Source organism: Muscardinus avellanarius (assembly GCF_963383645.1).
Source record: "Muscardinus avellanarius genome assembly, chromosome: 3".
NCBI lineage: Eukaryota > Metazoa > Chordata > Mammalia > Rodentia > Gliridae > Muscardinus > Muscardinus avellanarius.
The window spans coordinates 5,997,113-6,012,044 of NC_137788.1; the positions used below are offsets into that span (position 1 = coordinate 5,997,113).

At 52.4% G+C, this 14,932-nt stretch overlaps 1 protein-coding gene across 1 annotated transcript; it reads right to left on the reverse strand.

The window, feature by feature from the left end:
* Window positions 1-3,302: 3,302 nt before the first annotated feature.
* TNFRSF9 (TNF receptor superfamily member 9) lies at window positions 3,303-14,417 on the reverse strand (the record flags this gene model as incomplete). Its single annotated transcript, XM_080691268.1, has 9 exons — window positions 3,303-3,391; window positions 5,734-5,868; window positions 7,090-7,175; window positions 8,683-8,749; window positions 9,829-9,966; window positions 10,845-10,952; window positions 12,310-12,490; window positions 14,166-14,237; window positions 14,367-14,417. The coding sequence occupies 9 exons, from the start codon at window positions 14,415-14,417 to the stop codon at window positions 3,303-3,305; spliced, it is 927 nt and encodes a 308-aa protein (XP_080547394.1).
* Window positions 14,418-14,932: the final 515 nt, after the last annotated feature.

Here is a 14,932-nt window from a genome sequence, read left to right on the forward strand (position 1 = left end):
CAGCAGCCCCAGGCTGTCTGGAGATGGGTGACGGAGGAGGCACCTCAGTTCCAGGGCAAAGCTAAAGCCTTGTGTCCACAGCGCTGAGCTGGCGGTGCAGCCACTGACCCCCAAGAGCAGGTCCAGGCGTTATCTCCCAATGCACACCAAAACCAGTTCCTGATAGGTTAAGCTGAACCACAAGACAAAACGTGAACCTTTGGGAATAAAATGTGAGCAAAAGCCAGAGATGGCAGCACACGCCTGTAATACCAGTAATTGGGAGGCTGAGACAGGAGGATCACAGGTTTGAGACCAGCCTCAGCAGTTTACAAGACCCTGTTTCAAAATAAAAAGTAGGCAGCCGGGCGTGGTGGCGCACGCTTGTAATCCCAGCATTCGGGAGGCTGAAACAGGAGGATCGCGGTTCGCGGACAGCCTCAGCTACTTAGTGAGGCCCTCCGCGACTCAGTGAGGCCCTGCTTCAAAATAAAGAATAGAAAGCAGGGCTGGGGTGCAGCTCAGCGGCTGAATGCCTCTGGGCTCCATCTTTTGGTGCCACAAAAGAAAGTTTGAGTAAGCATTTCATAAAGGACCCCAATGCACACACCCTGACCAGATGCTCCTTAGAGGTCACTACGTATAAAACAAGGCCACGGTTAAGCCCGCTGAATTGGCAGGACCAGGGTGACGGTGTCAGAGGTCAGGGGGCGCAGGTCAATGGACACGTAGATGACATTACTCTGACCTCAGCAGCTCCAACTAGAACAGATGCTTGGGAAGCAGCGGGGCCCCGTGGTGCTGTCCAGAGTATTTTTTCCACCTCCCCCTACAAAAGAGCTCTACTTTCCTGTTCTGCCGAGGCCTGGCTGAGCAGCGAGCGGTCCTGAAGGTTAGCGTCTACCCAGCCAAGGACAAACTGAGCTGCCGTCTAGCCCTGTGCCCATCACCACTCCTGCAGCTCTGCCCGCCTAACTCAGAGAGATTTATTTTTCCTTATGGCTTTGCGTTAGTCCGTGTGAGGCCGGGGACCGCGGCTCTCAGAGTATGGCGGCGTGGAGCAGAGAGAGGGATAGTGCACGCGCTGTGCTCACATCATGGAAGACAGAAGACCACGAGCCCGGGGAGGAGGAGCCATGCTTAAAACCTCAAGGCTGCACCTCCAGGGACCACCTCCTCCAGCCACATCCTACCCGCACACTGGGTACCACCCAGGTAAACCCCTCACCACAAACGTATCATTTCTGGGATGACAACTCTCAGGACTTCACTGTATCGACCCTGAATATTAAGGAATGAGCTCTCTGGGGGACATTTTATACCTAACGATTGCAGTCTCTTTCCTGTAGGTGGCCACGTTCCAAGTAGTAGCTTCTCCTTCCTCTTACAGCCTGGAATAAAATATCTGGGGCAGAGCCACAGCCAGAACGGACATGCCGTGACGGCAGGAGACGCGCCTTTGTGATTCTGTCGTGACCGTTAAGATGGGGGATCATTCGCTACTTCTGGTCACTGAGCATGTCCTGTCACGTCACTAGCTCATTAAACAGAGCCTCCACATCCCCCAGGACCCAGCAGCCATGCTTAGGAAGCTTCCGCAGGACCCTGCCGCACAGAGACGTGTACGAGGACATTCATAGTGACGTTGCCGGTGACCAAAAAACCTGAAGCAACCCAAATGCATCTTGGGAAAGAACAGATGGGTAAGTCCTGGTGTGCAGTCGCTGCCAAATAGTGCACGCCGGCTGCACACATGTGCCTTATAAATATATTTTTGATTGATAAACGCAAGTCACATACATCTCCATAGAGCACAGAATCGCAAAGCTCAAAAGCAAGCAAAACTAAACACCACAGTTTTAGGATCCACAATTATAATCATCTGTGTGTGTGTGTGTGTGTGTGTGTGTGTGTGTGGTACTGGGGACTGAGTCCAGGGGCATTCTATCTCTGAACCACATCCCCAGCCCTATTTTATTGTTTATTTTGAAACATGCACCACCATGCTCGGCTCAATAAATAATTTTTGAATTGAGGGAAAGAAAGACACAAAATATCCAAGAGAAGCAGAGAAGCTCCCTGGGAGGGACAGGAGATGAGGAAGGGAAATTGCACAGGGATGGGCCATGACTCTGACCCTATTATGGGGTCAGATATGAAATATTTTAGGCCAGGTGTGGTGGTGCAAGCTTTTTTTTTTTTTTTTTTTTTTTTTTTTTTGCGGGTCTAGGGATGGAACCCAGGGGCATTTGACCTCCAAGCTATATCCCCTGTCCTACTTTTTATTCTTTATTTTGAAACCAGGTCTCACTGAGTTGCAGAGGGCCTCACTAAGTAGTTGAGGCTGTCCGCGAACCGCAATCCTCTGGTCTCAGCCTCCCGAATGCTGGGATTACAAGTGTGCGCCACCACGCCCGGCTTTGGTGCACGCTTTTAATCCCAGCATTTCGGAGGCTGAAACAGGAGAATCGAGGTTCGTCGACAGCCTCAGCTACTTAGTGAGGCCCTCTGCAACTCAGTAAGACGCAGTTTCAAAATAAAGAATAAAAAATAGGGCTGGGGGTGTAGCTTGGAGGTAGACTGCCCCTGGGTTCCATCCCCAGTATTACAAAAAAAAAAAAAAAAAAAGAACCTCTCATTAGCACACACAGAGCCGTAGTGGTTTTGTTTAGCGGAACCATCAGTCTATGTGAATGAATGGAAACTATCGTTTTCTGTGGATTTAAAAAAAAAAAAAAAGCAAGGCTGGCTTAAGAGACCCTGTTTCCAAATAAAATATAAAATAAGTCTGGGAGTGTAGCCTGGAGGTAGAAGGCCCCTGGGTTCTGTCTCCAATACCACCAAATAAATAAACAAATAAATAAAATAGACAAGCCTGATGACTAGTATGTAGAAAATACTCTCTCCCCACCAGCCCTGCCCCATACTTCTGGTAAAAGTGATGGGTCTGTTTGTTTATGTGATCCTGAGGGTGGAACCCAGGGGCATTCTACCTCTGAGCTACACCACCGGACTGATTTTATTTTTAATTTGGAAACAGGCTCTCATTAAATCGCAGAGGGCCTCACTAAGTTGCTGAGGCCGCCCAGGAACCGCGATCCTCCTGCCCCGCCTCCCCGGTGCGGGCACAGGCGTGGCCCCTGCCGTGGCTGCGCCGTGTCTTTAAAGGCGAGCTCATTAGCATTAGGGGGAAAGGTAAACTCTCCCTGGCGATCCCAGGCACGCAGAGCGGTGTTTGACATTTTAGGACAGGGAGCGGCGTGGTGCGTATTGCTCTTGGGTTTCTTTTCAAGAGTCCCAGGAGGGCTCTGGGGATTTCCATTTTATAATTCACGGTCTCCTTCTTCTTCCTCGGGAAAGCGGCAGCTACAGGCATCTTCTTCTTGGGCAGTTTGTGCTGGTCTGATAAATGCTGAAAAAGAATTAAAAAGACACTCATTGTTTGCTTTTTTATTCTTATTTTTTGCAGTACTGGAGATGGGACTCAGTGTCATGGACCCCCGAGCTACATCCCCATCCCTGCTTTTTATTCCTTATTTTAAAATAGGGTCTCACTGAGCTGCAGAGGGCCTAACTGGCTGAGGCTGTCTGCAAACCGTGATCCTCCTGTCTCAGCCCCCCCGAGTGCTGGGATTCTAAGCGTGCGACAGCACGCCCGGCTTGCCGTCTGTTTTAACCTTGTATTCTCCGTGAATGGCAGTGCCGGTAAATGTCTGTGTATCTAATCATTTTAAAATGAAAAGTTTTCTTGAAATGGCCAAAGGCTCTTTTTACGTGCATTATGCTGCAACTAAATACTCACAACTCCTCTGAAAAGCGTCTCATTAAGAACGTCGCCCTCACCTTGTTGGCTCTGCTACCACTTTGCTGGGAGTAGATTTTTTTTTGTACTGAGGACTGAACTTGGGTATTCTAGCCCTGAGTTACACCCCCAGTCCTTTTATTAATTAATTAGTAGTTTATTTATTTGTGTGGTGACCCAGTGGCATTCTACCTCCCAGCTCCACCCCAGACCGATTTTCTTTAACTTGGAACCAGGGTCTCACTAAGTTGCAGGAGTCCTCACTGAGTTGCCGAGGCTGGCCTCCTGTCTCAGCCTCCCAAGTACTGGGATTACAGCTGCACACCGCCACACCCAGCTTGGTTTTTAATTTTGAAACAGTTTCGCTAAGTTGCTGAGAATGCTCTTAAATCTGGGAGTCTCCTGTCTCAGCCTCCCGAGTCCTGGGATTACAGGTGTGCACCCCTGCCTGACAGGTTTAGATCTTCAGTTCGGGCTCAGGGGTCCCGTGAGAGGTGCAGAACTTAAAAGGAGAACAAACGAGCAAAGTACAGATGAGCGACAGACTAAAGGCTCCGTGAATCTCCTGTAAAAGGAACAGCAAGCCTGTGGGAAGTGCTCCAGACTCCAGATGCCCTCCACAGAGGAGACGGCGGCCCGGCAGACAGGAGATGCTCTCAGGTCATGGAGTAAGGAGGGAAATGCAGAGGGAAGCCACAGCAGGAGGCGACTCCCGCCCACCGGAGATAACAATAGCCCGGGAGTCTCTCAGACACAGCTGGGAGGCAGAAGCGGCCCAGACATCTGGAAAACAGTCTGGCTCCTGTTTGCTAAGCACGGACCCCTGCTCCTCGGATCCCAGGGTCTATTCCTAGATAAACAGGCTGAGTGCATTGGCTCCTGTCTGTCATCCCAGCACTTGGGAGGCTGAGACAGGATTCCAGGCTCAAGGCCAGCTTCAGCCGCTCAGTGAGGCCCTTGGAAACTCAGACTCTGTTTCAAAAAAAAAAAAAAAAAAATAACGCCGGGCATGGTGGCGCACGCTTGTAATCCCGGTAGTTGGGAGGCTGAGACAGGAGGATTGCGGTTCATGGCCAGCCTCAGCTACTTAGTGAGGCCATCCACAACTTAGCAAGACCCTGTTTCAAAATAAAGAATAAACAATAGGGCTGGGGTGTAGCTCAAAGGTAGAATGCCCCTGGGTTTAATCCCCGGACCCCCCCCCACACACACACAAAAGGATGGAATTGGTGGTATAAACCCACTTTTAACTCTCCTAGTTCTCCAGTGGGGACGTGGACTGCAGCGGAGGCCGAGGACCAGCTGGAGGGGCAGCTCCAGGTGGGTGAACTGCCTTGATTCCTCTTTGCCGTGTCCTGCACACGCATGCACGAATGCACGCACACACGCACGCACACCTGAGACTTTGTTTTCCCAGAAGCCTGGGCTGCGTCTCACCCTCCCAGGCTTTTGGCAAAGGTCTCGGCACCTTTGGCGTTGGGGGCTGGGTCGGTCTTTGTCGGGGACCAGCCTGTGCCTCCTGGCTAGCGGCCCCCTGGACTCCCCTCGCTAGATGCCAGTAGCTACCCCCAGCACCAAGCCGTGACCACCGGTGCTGTGTCCAGACACTGACATGGCCCTGTGGAGACGAAACCGGCCCTGCTTATGACCGCCCAGCTGGACTAACCTTAACATTAAAAAACTAACCTCCCACGATATTCCAACTCACTTTGCACGTGCCACGTGCCTGTACTTGGGAGGCTGAGGCAGGAGGACCAAAAGTTTGAGGCCAGCCTCCACAACTTAGCAAGACCCTGTTTCAAAAGGAAAAATAAAATAAGGCTGGGGTTTAGCTCAGAGGTAGAATGTCCCTGGATTCAATCTCCAGGACCACAACACACACACACACACACACACACACACACACACACACACACACGGGCTGGTATCTATGACTGTCACGCTGCACTTACGTTGTTTGAATATGTACAGACATTTCTTTCTGTTCCGGGTGACCACCGCGAGCTGGAGCACGCACAGCAGCAGGAAGAGAACGGCCGCTGCTGTCGTCAGCGCCAGAAGGAGGGGCAGGGACTGCGCAGCGCGGCCTTGACGAGGGGCGAGGGCGGAGGGAGAGGTGAGGGCCGGATGGGCAGTTGGGGGCCTGCTTAGGTTTCTGCTTACAATGCCAACTCCCAAGCCAGGGGAAGCAGCGCCCTGGCACCTCCAACCTGCTAATTAGCAAATTTAGATGACATTTTAAAAAAAAACAACAGTAGCCAGTCATGCTGGCGCACGCCTGAAATCCCAGTACTTGGGAGGCTGAGACCGGAGGATCGTGGTTCGTGGCCAGCTTCAGCTACTTAGTGAGACCCTGTTTCAAAATAAAGAATAAAAAATTGGTCAGGGGGTGTGGCTCAGAGGTAGAATGCCCGTGGGTTCAATTCTCAATACTGCAAAAATAATCATAAATTAAATTAAACTAAGCATAAAAATAAATTAAAAACAAGCTGGGTATGGTGGCACATGCTTGTAATCCCAGTACTTAGAAGGCTGAGACAGGAGGATCGCGCAGGTTTGAAGCCAGCCTCAGCTACTTAGCGAGGCTCTCAGCCATGTTGTGAGACCAAAATAAAATAAATAAAATAGGAAATGGGCCTGGGGGTGTGGCTTGGAGGTAGAATGCACCTGGGTTTCACCCCAACACCACTAAATAAATAAACAAATTTAAGTAAATAAATAAAACAATTTAAATTTAAAAAACAATCATTTCAGCCAGGCGTGGTGGCACACGCTTGTAATCCCAGCATTCAGGAGGCTGAAACGAGAGGATCGCGGTTCGCGGACAGCCTCAGCTAATTAGTGAGGCCCTCTGCAACTCAGTGAGGCCCTGTTTCAAAATAAAGAATAAAAAAAATAGGGCAGGGGGTATAGCTCGGAGGTTGAATGCCCTTGGGTTCCATCCCCAGACCCGCAAAAAAAAAAAAAAAAAAAAAAAAAAAAAAACCCAAAAAACATTTCCCGAGAGGTGCGGGGGATGGAGCAGCCGTCTCCGCGGCATCTGGACACCCTGGGCCTCCGACCCCCTCGACCTGGCGCGCAGCGGCCTCTGCTTGGGATGAGCCCACTGCTGGCTGCTGTGGGTCAGGCTGGACCGCGGACGCTTGAGGGACGACAGGTGTCTCCCGGAGGCTGGCGTGCAGGGGAAGGCGCTGCCGGGGCTGACGGGATGCCATGGCAGCCGGAGGGCATGATGCGCTGCTGTGACCCAGCGGCCAGAAGCCAGCTCGGGCTCCCTCGCCCGGGGGGCGCGGCGGCGGGCGAGATACCTGGGGCGGCGGCTGAAGACGGTCCACAGACTTCATCCCTGTCCTTCGTGCCCTTCACAAGGACAGACTTCCCAGCCAGAGAACAGCTGAGGGGCGAGAGAGAGAGTCCGGATGGTCAGTGTGGGTACAGAGGAGCCCAGTGCGAAGCCTGGCGGCGCTCACGCCATGGCAGGGAGGCAGACGTGGCGGGAAGGCCCACGGGGCTGTCCGGCTTCCTTCCGCTGGCACTCGGCCGCCCCACCGCGGAGCCGGCTGTTCCTTCCCAGGCTGGGAGCCTTTCGGGGCTGGGCTGGGGCTGCTCCGCCTGGTGGCCCTCCTCCCTCACCGCGCTCTGCCCCTGCTCCGGCGTCTCAGGAGAACCAAGGAGCAGAGCCAGGGGTTCTAGCGCCGACTTCAAAGCGGCTGTGCACCCTGGGGCCTCGACCCTGACGGGTGAGCTGCACGTCTGTCTAAGCCTCCGCTTTCTCAGCTGCAGCGCAAGCGCCCTGTCTGCTCCCAGGACTGTCATGAGAAGCAAATAACGGGCCGCTGGGACACTTGTGCATTCCTGGCACAGTGAAGAACCATGACTATTTAGCCCGGCGTGGTGGCGCACACTTGTCATCCCAGCATTCGGGAGGCTGAGACCGGAGGATCGCGGTTCGCGGACAGCCCCAGCTACTGAGTGAGGCCTCCGTAACTCAGTTGAGACCCTGTTTCCAAATAAAGAATAATAAATAGGGCTGGGGGTGTAGCTCAGAGATAGAATGTCCCTGGGTTCCACCCCCAGTTCCCAGTTCCTAAAAGAAAAAAAAAAGAACAAAGACATAAAATGTGAGGCCCAGGCTTTGATTAGGGGAGTATTTTTGTTTTGATACTGGAGACGGAACCATAGAACATTCTACCTCTGAGCTACAACCCCAACCCTTTTTGTTTTTTTTATTTTGAAGCAGGCTCTCTCTAAATTGCTGTGGGTCTTGCTAAGTTGTTGAGGCTGGCCTCTAGCCTGCAATCCTCCTATTTTAGCCTCCCAAATCCTAGGATTACGGGCACACATCCCTGGGCCCAGGGAGGCCCAGGTTTTCATCATCAGAGTGCGCAGACCACATCCCTTTGCCTGCTAAAGGTGTGTGAGCGTGTACTCTCCCACCCGTACCGCTGTTTCCTGGATGCACAACACACTCTGCCTGGACCAGCAAGGGTCCACAGGGCGGGCTCGAGGAGCGACCGGGTCTCAGGACCAGCCACACTTCACCACCCGCTCCCTGTGGTGCCTGTGCGCCCAGGGTGGGTGACATTCTGGGAAGAGGCAGCTCAGATTAGAAGGAAGTGGAGATTGGGACAGTGTCGAGGCTGGCGACGGTAGTTCAACCGCATCCCTCACGATGCCGGGAGGAGACGCCTGGAAAGAGATGCCCGAGAGGAGATGCCCGGGAGGAGATGCCTGGAAAAAGATGCCCGGGAGGAGATGCCCGGGAGGAGATGGCTGCTCCGCACCCTGACCCCTGCGCTGCTGCAGGCCCACGTTGCAGGTGGAGAGAGGCCTCTGACCGCGCCCTTGCCTCTCAGTTTATCCCAGACTCTCTGTCGTAAGCAAAATGAAAGCGTACGTACTTCGTCCAGGGTCGACAGACGCCTCCTTCCTGGTCATTAAATGTCCCACAGGGGCAGTCTTTGCAACCTGGAAGGAGAGCGAAGGCTGGCCAAGGAGGCGTCCCATCGTCCCGCAGCCCCCTGTGAGGAGCAGCGGCAAGCCCTTAACGTAGCAGCCGCGTTAACGTGACGCTGAGCGGGGCCTGGCGGCGCGCCTCTCATCCCAGCGCTCGGACCGAGACAGGAGGATCGCAGGTCGGAGGGCAGCCTCGGCCACCTAGCAAGCCCTTCAATTTAGCGAGACCCTGTTTCAAAAACGAAACGGGCTGGGGTTGTGGCTCAGAGCACTGCAGAATGCTCCTGGGTTCAATCTCTAGTAAGAGTCTAGTAGAGATCAGTTAATCAATAGGTAATAAAAGTCAATACTTGCTGGGCGTGGTGGCGCACGCTTGTAATCTCCGCGCTTGGGAGGCTGAGACAGGAGGATCGCACAGGTTCGAAGCCAGCCTCAGCTACTGAGTGAGGCTCTCAGCAACTTAGTGAGACCCTGTTTCCAAATAAAGTATAAAAATAGGTCTGGGAGTATCTCCCAGAGGTAGAAAGCCTCTGGGTTCCACCCCAGTACCATAAAAAAAAAAAGTCAATACTTAACTACTACTACTACTACTACTATTACTACTACTACTACTAATAATAATAATAACGTAGCATGTGCAGATTGTTTAGGAATTCCATGTGCACGTGCGTGCGTGTGGGGCATACTAGGGCTCGACCCCAGGGAGGCTCTATCACTGAGCTACCCCCCCCAGCCTTCTTTACATTCAATTTGAAACGGACTCACTAAGCTGCTGAGGCTGGCCTCAACCTGCGATCCTCCTGCTTCAGGCTCCTACGTAGCTGGGATCACAGGCGTGTGCCCCGCACCTAGCCCTGCTGAGCCGCTCTTGGAACGAAACCCTAAGAGTGTTGGTGTTTATTCTGATAGTATGCCGAACACCGCATCTATCTAAAATGCGTGACAAGGCAGACTTCCATTCATGAAGAGCAATGGAAACACTATCTCACTGATGAAAGTCCGCGGCTAATTAAACGCGCTGGTCCATCCCCGTTCCGCTAGTGTCCCCAGGGGGCGACAGGAGGCCAACAGGGGGGGAGGCGCGAACCTACCTCGGGCCGTCAGTTCTTGGCCTCGCTTACAGTCTGGCTCGCACAGGTCACACGCCGGCCCCACGCAGCGGAATCCGGTGTTGCACTCACACACGGCGTCACTGGTGGCGGAGCACGCCTGCTTGACCCTGAGGACACCTGCAAAGCCCCCAGTGCGCGTCACGCTCCGCCTCCAAGTCCAGGGGCACGTTTACCCTCTGCACTAAAAATCGCGCTCACTCAGCACGACCTGGTGGCGCTCACCTGCGAGCCCAGTACTTGGGAGGCTGAGACGGGAGGATCGCAGGTTCGTGGCCAGCCTCCGCAATTGAGTGAGAGCTTATTTCAGAATAAAAAATAAAAAAGGGTTGGGAGTCTAGCTTGGTGGTAGACTGCTTCTGAGTTCAATCCTCAGTAACCCGCCTCAAAAAAAAGAAAAAAAGTCATTCAATGGCCAATATTCCTACTGACTGCAGAATATAATGTGTCCTTGTCAATTCCCATGAAGACGGTTTTACACTGGGCTCACTGCGAACGTCTCTTGTTAAGTGAATATTTCCTCTACTATTTAAAAAGCTCAATTGTATGTAAGTCATCTCCATCTCAATAAGTAATCCCCTAGGCCTGTCCGCCCTTGACATGCAAGATGTCTCGGACAGATCACGAGTCAGTAGGTAAGGGAAAAGCCGGCCGTGGTGGCTTCTGGGAATCCCAGCACTCGGGAGGCTGAGGCAGGAGGATGGCCATTCGCAGACAGCTGCAGCTACTTAGTGAGGCCCTCTGCACTCAGCGAGACTAAGTGAGACTTGGTGGTGCAGGCTTATATCCCGGCACTCAGGAGGCTGAGACCGGAGGATTGTGGTTCGCAGGCCGCCTCGGCTACTTTGCAACTCAGTGAGACACTCTTTTTCAAAATAAGGAATAAAAAATAGGGCTGGAGTGTAGCTAGCTTGGAGGTAAAATGTCCCTGGGTTCCATCCCTAGTATCGCAAAAAAAAAGTACTAGAAGCCTGGCCTCCCTCGCCCGCCGGCCTCACCTTCACACTGGGTGCATATATCACAGGCCCGCTGTCCACCGCTGCTGGAGAAACTCTTCGGAGGGCAGGGAACACAGATTTGGTCCTTGTTTTTCTGACAGAAAGTACCTAAGAGAAGCAGAAAATAGGTGTACACGTTTAGCAGTGGACAGCCAGCTCTCAAAGCATTATGTAGGTTAGAGGAAAGTTAGACCAAGAAACAAAGCTTTCACTGGCCAGGCGTGGTGGCACACACCCGTCCCAGCACTTGGGAGGCCGACACAGGAGGACTGCAGGTTGGAGGTCAGCCTTAACAATACAGCCAGACCCTCAGCTCAGAGGGAGACCATCCCTGGGGTTCAATCCCAGCGCCAGAAAGAAAGCACAGCCGGGCGTGGTGGCGCAGCTTGCAATCCCAGTGCTTGGGAGGCTGAGACAGGAGGATTGCGCAGGTTCCAAGCCAGCCTCAGGAGCTTAGTGAGGCTCTCAGAACTTAGTGAGACCCTTGTCTCCGAAAAAAATATAAAGTAGGGCTGGGGGTGTAGCTCAGAGGTAGAAGGCCCCTGGGTTCCACCCCCAGTACCACAAAAAAAAAAAAAAAAAAGGGAAAGAATAGAAAAGGAAGAGCCTTCTTTGCTTTGTACACGTCCCAGTGCTAAGCACTGTTTTGTTGATTAACATCTGAAAATCAAATATTTGCAAGGTTGCCTGCAGCATAACCACAGAATTAGAAACAGCAAAGTACAAATATTAAAAGAGACACATCAAGGCACAGAAAATCACTTTTCTTCACCTATTGTATAAGAAACAAGGATGTGTCGCCATTGACCCAGATGATCAATTTGACTGGACCCAGGAGAAGGTCAGTGTCCTCCATGGACACGGCAGAGCCTGACCGCATCTGACCCCGCTCCGTCAGCCCGTCGCCGCTGACGAGGCCCCGCACACAAGAAAATGATGCCGCTCGAGGCCGCCAGGAGCCACGGCCCCCAAGCCCATCAGAGCATCCTCCCAGCAACCCCAGACACAGGACCCCCCCCTTCCTTCCTTTCTCTCTCCCTTCCTTCCATTCTTTTTCTTTCTTTTTTTCTCATTCATTCATTCATTCGTGGTTGTAGGGACTGAACTCGAGGGTGTTCAACCTCCAAGCTATACCTCCAGCCCTATTTTATTGTTCATGTTTGAAGCGGAGTCTCACTCGTTTGCTGAGTCTTGTTAAGTAGCTGAGGCTGATCTCAAACCTGTGATCCTCCTGTCTCCGCCTCCCAAGTCCTGGGCCTGTGGGCCTGCGCCACCGTGCCCGGCTGACGGGTTCTCTTCTTAGCCCAGTCGACAGAGTTGAGGCCCAGAGCGTAAGTAACTGGCCTCTGTTCACACGGCTGGCCTGCAGCATCCGACAGACACCTGCCAGTCAACGCCCGCCCGACGCTAGCCTAGGCAAGCCGGGCTTGCGGCCGCTCAACGCACAGGTCACTCTGGGACTCACCGGCTGGACAGCGGCCGCAGGGATCCTGCGTGGCTCTCGTCCTCTCGAGACTCATGACCAACAGCACAGCTGCCACCACCTTGTAGCAGCCGTTCCTCATGCCGGCGTCCTGCGCGGGCACGGCTCCAGCCAAGCGGATTCCACCAGGAGCGTAATCGAAGAGCGGTCTCCAGATTTCACACTGAAAGACAAGCCATACGGCCGGGCGCGGTGGGCACGCTTGTCATCCCCGCGCTTGGGAGGCGGAGACAGGAGGATCGCGCGGGTTCGAAGCCAGCCTCAGCTACTGAGTGAGGCTCTCAGCAACTTAGTGAGACCCTGTTTCCAAATAAAATAGAAAATAGGTCCGGGAGTATAGCTTGGAGGTAGAAAGTATCTAGGTTCCACCCCTAGTACCACAAAAAAAAAAAAAAAAGAAAAAGAAAAGAAAAGCCATACCAAGAGTGGGGCCGCTCCTCCTCCTGGCACTGGATACCTTTCAACCATACTTGTACTCTGCCACAGCACCAGAACTTGGGTGTTTTTTTTTTTTTTTTTTTTAGCAATTAAAAATAGAATATTATAGCCGGGCATGGTGGCTCACATTTGTAATCCCAGGATTTGGGAAGGGGTGTTAGCTCAGAGGTCAAATGCCTCTGGGATCTATCCCCAGACCCGCAATAAAAATAAAAATAAAAATAAATAAATTGCTGGGCGTGGTGGCGCATGCTTGTAATCCCCGCACTTGGGAGGCAGAGACAGGAGGATCGCACAGGTTCGAAGTCAGCCGCGCTGGCTTAAGAGACCCTGTTTCCAAATTAAAAAAAAAAAAAAAAAAAAAATATATATATATATATATATATATATATATATATATATATATATATATATATATATTGGTACCCCAGAGGTAGAAGGGTTTCCAGGAACCCCAGTACCACCAAGAAAAAAAAAACAAGAAACAAACAAACAAATAAATAAAAAGAAATAGGGTTGGGGGTATAGCTCAGAGATAGAATATCCCTGGGCACAATACACACACACACACACACACACACACACACACACACACACACACTTGTGGAAAAGTAGCAAGATCATAGAAATTTCTACAGTACAGTGTGGCTGAATACACGTACGCCTGCCAAAGCATGAGACTTTTGACATCCTCAGCAAAAAAATAAATAAAATTTTTTAAATGCAGAAATAATTGTGGCAAGAACCTTCGGGGACTTCCGTAGACACTCGGCACCAGCCCTAGACTTCAGCACTGCCAGGGACGGGCTGCCTCGGGAACAGAGTCCTTCTAATCACAAGTGGCATCTGAGGCCGGACGTGGTGGTGCACCCCTGCACTCCTGAAACCTGGGAGGCCGAGACAGGAGGATCGCAGGTCCAAGGCCAGCCTCAGCCACTTAGGGAGACCCTCCGCAGCTCAGTGAGACCCTGCTTCCAACTGAAAAATAAAACAGGGCTGGGGTGCGGCGCAGAGGTGGAACACTCCCGGGTTCACTCTCCGGTACCACAAAATAAATAAACAAGTAGATGGTGGCACCTGGCAGGTGGGTTCAGAGAGAAGCTCTCTCACGACCTCCCGATCTCCACTCCCTCTGACGGAACACTGACTGCTAACACAGGAAGGCCCTCTCTGCACCGTCCACGGTCACAGTTTTCTTCCACACGGGCACGATGGCCTGGGCTAAGATCTGTAGCAGGTACAGAAACAACTCAGGAGTAAAACGTCTCTTTCCCTTCGTTTTTATGCAGCAGGCTGCCAGCTAGAGGCTATAAATAGACAAGAAGAAAGAACAGAAACGTGCGCTCAGAACCAAGTTTCCGTCCTCCCCGACCCAAGGTCCCGTCCTCTCCAGATGTTACCAACCTGGGCTCTGGGCGCGAGAACTTTCCGCTCCTCACCACAGCCAGCGGGGGACTGTGGCCGCGCAGCCGCTGGGGTCACGGGCAGGCTGTGAGTCAGCGGGCGGGGCCGGGAACCCCCAACACGGCCCTGGCAGCTGCAGCCTCCGGCCCACACCTCAAAACCCCCAGAGCCCGGGGCCAGCCGACAGAGGACCCCACCCGCTCCCAGTGGCCTGGGCGCCGCAGGAAGGTCTTTCCTACGTTAGCCATGGCCACTGTCGGGACATTTCCCAGACCATTTTGGGAAAGGATTTTGCCGCTTAAAGTACATCTCTATGTTAACGCTTCTGGTGTGTCCTTAAGACATTTGAGGCGAACCCAGCTCCTGGATAAAGAAGTCGAGAAACCTTTTCTGTTGCTGGGCGTGGCGGCGCACGCTTGTCATCCCCGCGCTTGGGAGGCAGAGACAGGAGGATCGCGCAGGTTCGAAGCCAGCCGCGCTGGATTAAGAGACCCTGTTTCCAAATAAAAATACAAAATAGGTCTGGGAGTATAGCCCGAGGTAGAAGGGCTTCCAGGAACCCCAGTACCAAACAAACAAACAAACAAAAAAAGGTTATTGAAGCCAGCCTCAGCCACTTAGGGAGACCCTGTTTCCAAATAAAATATAAACTAGGTCTGGGAGTATAGCCCAGAGGTAGGAAGCCCCTGGGTTCCACCCCCAGTACCACAAAAAAAAGTTTTAAAAATTAAAAGAATAAAAAATAGGGCTGGGGGTATAGCTC